Source organism: Ranitomeya variabilis, chromosome 7 (assembly GCF_051348905.1).
Source record: "Ranitomeya variabilis isolate aRanVar5 chromosome 7, aRanVar5.hap1, whole genome shotgun sequence".
Taxonomy (NCBI): Eukaryota; Metazoa; Chordata; class Amphibia; order Anura; family Dendrobatidae; genus Ranitomeya; species Ranitomeya variabilis.
In genome coordinates, this window is record NC_135238.1 from 231,595,227 (window position 1) to 231,601,799 (window position 6,573).

Consider the following 6,573-nt stretch of genomic DNA (forward strand, 5'->3'; position numbering starts at 1 on the left):
ATCACCGATCCACTGGAGGACTGGGCATATTGCTCAGCCGCACACTAACCGGCAAATGAGGCGTCCCTTCCAGAGCGCCTGGACCATGGAGGCGTCTGGGTGCGAAGACTCTGGTAGCCAAGGGCCCAAAAGCAAACTCTCGGACCTAGAAGACCGCACTGTGGGTACGGAGAGCCCTGGCTTTGCCCCTATACAATCTATATTTAGGACTGGTTCAAACTAGGCGAGATCAATTTGTGGAGGAACAGAAAGTCTCTAAGCATGAAGTGGATGATAACAGAAAACAGCAGCTGACATTCAAGTGCACAGTAAATGAATATAAAATATAATTTTGGTTCCATATCCCTATCCCCCTACGACCCATAACATTACAGCATTAGGCATCACAAGGCCAGGATGGTTATAGCCCTGATGGCTCCAGGATCTACATGGCAGGAACGGAAACAGCGGCTTGTATGGGCTTTATCACAGATTTCCCAGTTCCAGATCCATAAGTAAATAGTCCCATAGCTCATCTCAGACATTGGTGGCTGCGGGGTCCGGCGGGAGGTGCGTCTGCCTTACTGATCACCCCCATGTAAAAAGGAAGACCCCGAGCCCACAGGGATCATACTTATCACCAATCATATGGACGGGGACAGATGATGTTCATGAGTCAACTCTTAACTCCTTAATGAGTTTTCCATCACGGGTCACTAAGAGCTATTTGGTGAGGGCTCTTGCGTTTGCTTCATACCAGGCAGGTGCCGCCTGGGTTACACAGCCGACATCTGCAATGTCCAGCGCTAGCTAGTTTAATATTTAAATGCCAATGTCAATCGCTGAGGCATTGAACTGGCACCACTGACGCACCGGCTTTTTGCGACGTGATTGAACGATTGCAGGATAAGGTCCCCTATGGGGACCCTCAGTTACAATTTAATAAAAAGCATCTGATATCAACAGAAAAGTCTGAAAAATAACAAAAAAAAATGCAAGGAAAAACAAAATCTAAATGTCATATGCATCCTAAAATGGTATAGATTTAAAAAAACAAAACAAGAAAAACCAAACAAAAAAAAACACACACTTCATCCATGTTTGGCATTGGCGTAATCTTACTCACATAAATAATCATATTGTCCATTCGTTTTTTACCACATAATAAAAAAAAAATACTCAAAAAAACATATGGTGAATTTTGTTTTCTTCCGCTTATTGCAATTTCACCAAACTTAGAAATTTTTTTTTCAGTATATTATAAAAGATACATCATTCCAAACTACGACATGAAAATAAAAATAACGATAAGGTTATGTCTTTTGGAAAAAGGGATAGAAAAAAAAAAAAAAAAAAAATGAAAGCACAAAAACAAAAAATCCCCAGAGTCATGCTTCAGGAGCAAATGGCTGTGGTCCTCCCGGTTTGCCAGGGGCTTTTCTTTCCTGAAGATTGACAGTACAGACCTGCAGCATTGGCGGTGGAGCAGCTGGTCCGAACTGTGTGCGCTCCTAGTAGGAACAGAATGGCCTCTGCAGCATGGCGGACGCGCCGTGGGACTGAAGCCGGCTGGATCCAGCGATCGTCCATCTTCAGAGCGGTATGAGCAGGCGGTAAACCATCAAACTTGCTCGCACGGCAAGCTTCTTGTCTAGGTCACTGGCCAGGCTGGGACTTCAGGTAGGCCAGTAACCTAGGGAGTGAGCTGTACACTAGAACATTACAAATCCCTCTGTTCCAGCGAATGGAGAGTACTTATAATAAGGAATAAAACTACACACGTTTTACAAGCACTTGGCAATTTTACCCATTTATGAACCTGTGACAACTACTTTTAAATCGACACTCCGGACAGATGCATTTATCATCCGAAAAACGGGACAGATGATAAATGCTGGATGCTGGTCACCCATCCTACCCTCCAACAAAGTTACAACCGACTTATCCATCAGTCTACATGTCTCGTAGGGCGGAGGATTTAACGGATTGAGCGTGTAAGAGATCCCTTTATTTCATCTTTTTACGGACAGGACACAAGCAGAATCGCCCGCTATTATGTCCAATGCTGGGAAAGGCTTAAAGGGAGACTCCGGCTCTGCTCACTTCTGCACCCGTCGGTGTGAGGACCTCTGTAGATGGGATATCGCCAATGTCCACTTCATTGATTTTTCCAGAACTGCGAGACCTCAATCACAAAGTGATGGTTTATTCAACAATATGGGATCTAATTGGAAAGAAGGAACACCCCTTAAGGCTATGTGCACACGTTCAGGCTTTTTCACGATAAAAACGCTATAAAAACTCATTAAAAACGCATACATTATGCATCCTATCATTTAGAATGCATTCTGCATGTTTTGTGCACATGGTGCGTTTTTTACCGCGAAAAAAACGCATCGTGGTAAAAAAAAGCAGCATGTTCATTAATTTTGCAGATTTTCCGCGGTTTTACCGCAATTCTATGCATTTCGAAAAAAAAAAGCACAAAAAAACGAATCAAAAAACGCATGCGGATTTCTGGAAGAAATGTCCGGTTTTTGTCAGGAAAATTTCTGCCAGAAATCCTGACGTGTGCACATAGCCTTAAGGTGATCCTTGGTCACTGCCATTTTGGATGGCTTTCACCTTATATTTATGGCCTGCTTTCATCTTATACTTATGGCCGGCTTTCACCTTATATTTATGGCCATCATACTCACTGCCCAGAACTGCACCAGTGACTGGAAAATCCATTGCGCTCCGCCTGCATACAAAGCGCGCTAACCCTATGCAGTCTACATTTGGGTAATTGGGTGGTGCAGTACCGCTATGTGGGCGCTTGATTGACGATACATTGAGACTGATTAACTCTTTAGCTGCCGAATACTGGAGCCAAGATATCTAGGAGAGGCAGCACCCCCCCATAGAGCCTAGGTGGTTAATGTACAGCTCATATCTCGCCGGCTCCTCCGCTCCCCGAGTAATTTCATTCTGGATTTGCTTCCACAAAATGCAGTTAAAGCGCATTCATTACGGGCAGTTAAGATGAAATTGGACAAGTTCCTTGAGGAAACCCGCAGGTGGAGTTATTGGATTCTGCAGGATATATTAATCTACTCGATGAATAGTTTATCCAACGTTTGAAACTTTCTGATTTTGACAGACTTCAAATAAAATAATAAAAAAAAAAAATTAGGCATTTCACCTTTCGCTGATTTATCAATCCCCAGACTACATGGTGGTATAAAGCATAAGCTGCTGGGAATGGTGGGGGGCCATTTATACCCTCTAATGTCTCATACACGGGACCAGAGATTGGATCCCTTAAATACGGATGCAATTGGTTTTGATAAGCGGCGCATATACTGCTGTATACACCAGATTTGTTATATGGACAAATCATAAATATACACTGCGGTGCTGACATCACAGTATTTCCATGGCGTTGTCTGTTATCCACCGTCCATGTGGCCCCTGTGAAAAGTTTGCAGGTAGAGGATGTTGCATAGCGCTTTTTTTTATCAGTCGTTATCTATTCAAATATTACTGGCATTTACCAGAAACACGGCACAATTCCCTTTGAGTGATCTGTAATAGGACACAACGGCTGTAAAAGAACTCCACATCACAATGATTCCCATTGCACGCAGGGGGTCTCTGATTTTCCAATGCATGTAATATTTTTTTAGACAATTTATTACTAGGGGGCGCTATTGAGCACTTGTGACAAAAGGAAGGAGGAGAATTACAGTACATACCCTTGGAGAGGTGTTCCACTTTAACACTGAAGGCCTATCCTTAGGGTATGTGTCTACGTTCAGGAAACACTGCGTTTTTGACGCAGCGCTGAGCCGCAGCGTCAAAAACGCAGCGTCAAGATGTTACATCATAGTGGAGGGGATATAATGAAATCCCGTCTCCACTGTGCATTAAAAAACGCATGCGTTTTTCCCGCAAAAAAGCACATGCGGTGCGTTTTTTCAGAAAGCAGAATGTTGCTACAATGAGCAAAACACGCAGGAGCACCGCAGGTGACCTGCCAGTGACCTCAGGTGCATTTTTGGTCAGGATTTTACCTGCATAAAATCCTGACCAAAGCCTGAAGCAAACTTGACCGTGGACACATACCCTTAGAATAAGTAATCAATGTCTGATCAGAGTGGGTGCTACAACCGGCATCCCTGCAGATCAGCTGTTTGCAGCGTTGATGGCTCAGAAAAAGATCTGCACAGGACAGCTGTCACCTGCATAGTGACCATGACCGGATATTGCGTATCTGCCCCCTATACAAATCAATAGGGAGGAAATGTGTAGAATCATCTGTGGCCACTATTCCATCGATGGAGCTGTACTGCGCGGCTCCATAACGGAGACCTTTCCTAAAGATAGGCCATCAATGATAAAGTCTTGGACAACCGCTTCAAGACTGGGCTCTGTGGTGTGTCCCGGTGGAAAGATATCCCCGAGAAAAACTTAGGTCATATGTTTAAAGGGAGGCCGTTGCCACTTTTATATTTAAAAAAACGTCAAAATAAAATAAACTTACTTTACTGATTGTCAAGCTCATCCACATACACTGCCTGGGTTCCCTGCATGACTCTGGACTTCCTATTCCGGGCAGGACAGCCATGTCACCACTGCGGCCAGTGATTGACTGCAGCAATCAGATATGTCTAGGAGTGCAGGTTATTATTTTAAGGCTATGTTCACACTTTGCGGTTTTTGCTGCGGATCCGCAGCAGTTTTCCATGCAGGGTACAGTACAATGTTACCCTATGGAAAACAAAAACCGCTGTGCCCACTTTGCGTTTTTCCGCTGGAAAATCCGGGCAGATTTTCTGCGGAAAAAAAGAAGTAGCATGTCAATTCTTTCTGCGGATTCCGCAGCGGTTTTCCACCTGCACCAATAGGAAAGTGCAGTTGGAAAACCGCAGTGGAATCCGCAGTAGAAACCGCACAAAAAAACGCAGTGAAAACCACCGCGGTTTTGCACTGCGGTTTTTGCAAATCCGCTGCGGAAAAATCCGCAGCTAATTCCGCAAAGTTTGCGGGACACATGATTGGGGGGGGGGCGAATACAATGCTTGATACACTTATACTTTTTGTCCATTTCCACTCTCTGGTGAAAAATCTCCCATTAAGGAGAGAAACTAAAAGGAACACATACGGAGGAACGCAGAGAAATCTGCCACCACAGAGCGGGAGCTCCCAGCACAACCTGACAGCCCCACACAGCGGCGTCCGCTTACCTGCCGCCCTCACGGGCACACCCGAACATGGCTGCCGCGAACTCCCACAATCCTCCGCAGGGGCAGGCTGTGAGAAATCACATGATCTCCGCATCACGTGACCGGCATTATGCGTAGAGGTACGTAAGACGCTACTAACGTGCTGCTCTCACGTGCTGACGTCATCGCAAGAGCGAGCGCGGGATGTTCAGTTCTACCCCCGAGCCGCGGCGTCATCCACTGATGTGTGGCCATGGAGGGACGGTTGTGGCTAAATCCAAGTCGGCTAAAGGACCTGGTCCCTCTGCCGACTTGGAAATAGCCCACTCTGTGTGAGAAAGCTAAATCCCAGTCGGCTAAAGGACCAGGTCCTTCTGTGCACTGGGATTTAGCTTTCTCACACAGAGTGGGCTATTTCCCAGTCGGCAGAGGGACCAGGTCCTTTAGCCGACTTGGATTTAGCCTGCTCTATATAAGAATGCTAAATCCCAGCAGATAGAAGGACCCTTATTGTGTATAGATAGATATGAATACTGTCATGTGATTTTTTGCAGTTATAGTGAGCTGCAGCCTGGATATGACATCTGATTACACATTTATTTATATGTGACAATTATACACACGAATTTTCCCCTTAATCCCAGTGTGTACAATATTCTGCGCCAATCTCATCCGCGTCCCGTTTTATTTACTGGTGATCATTTTTGTAGATCACACAACCACAGATTTTTTCCATGCATGCACCTAGGAGTGTTTTAACCCTCGGGCAATTTTCCGTTTTTTTTTTTTTTTAATTTCCTTCCCATAACTTATTTTTCCATCCACATCGCCATTGGGATTTTTTTGTTATTTTGGCGGGACGTTCTTATTGATACCATTTTGGCGCGGATACCATGTTTTGATCACCTCTTATTTCATTTTATTGCAATGTTGCTGCGACCAAAAAAAACGTAATTATGGCGTTTTTTTTCTCGTTATGCCGTTTGCTGATCAGATTATTTTACATTTTGATTGGTCAGACCTTTCTGATCACGTCAATTCCAAATTTATTTATTTTTTTAAATGGAGCAAAAGCGATATTTTTTTTTCTGATATTTTTATGATATATGATGTAAGGCTACGTTCACATTTGTGGTCCGCGCCGCAGCGTCGGGCGCCGCAGCGGCGCCACATGCGTCATGCGCCCCTATATTTAACATGGGGGCGCATGGACATGCGTTGTGCTGCGTTTTGCGCCGCATGGCCGCAAGCGTTGGATGCAAGAAACGCTTCAAGTTGCATTTTTTTTGCGTCCAACTTTCGGCCAAAAAGGACACATGCGGCGCAAAACGCAGCGTTTTAGCGTGCGTTTTGCCGCGTTTTTGTTTTGCGTTGTGCGCTGCGGCGC

At 44.8% G+C, this 6,573-nt stretch overlaps 1 protein-coding gene across 2 annotated transcripts in view; it reads right to left on the reverse strand.

The window, feature by feature from the left end:
* Nucleotides 1-5,341, reverse strand: part of LOC143784648 (rac GTPase-activating protein 1-like) — a 34,695-nt gene extending 29,354 nt beyond the window's left edge. Inside the window, exon 1 of one of the 2 annotated variants that reach the window (XM_077273146.1) lies at nucleotides 5,208-5,341. In XM_077273146.1, coding sequence (XP_077129261.1) covers nucleotides 5,208-5,236 — 29 coding nt within the window. In that variant the 5' untranslated portion in view covers nucleotides 5,237-5,341. The other variant, XM_077273147.1, reaches the window with a different exon arrangement.
* Nucleotides 5,342-6,573: the final 1,232 nt, after the last annotated feature.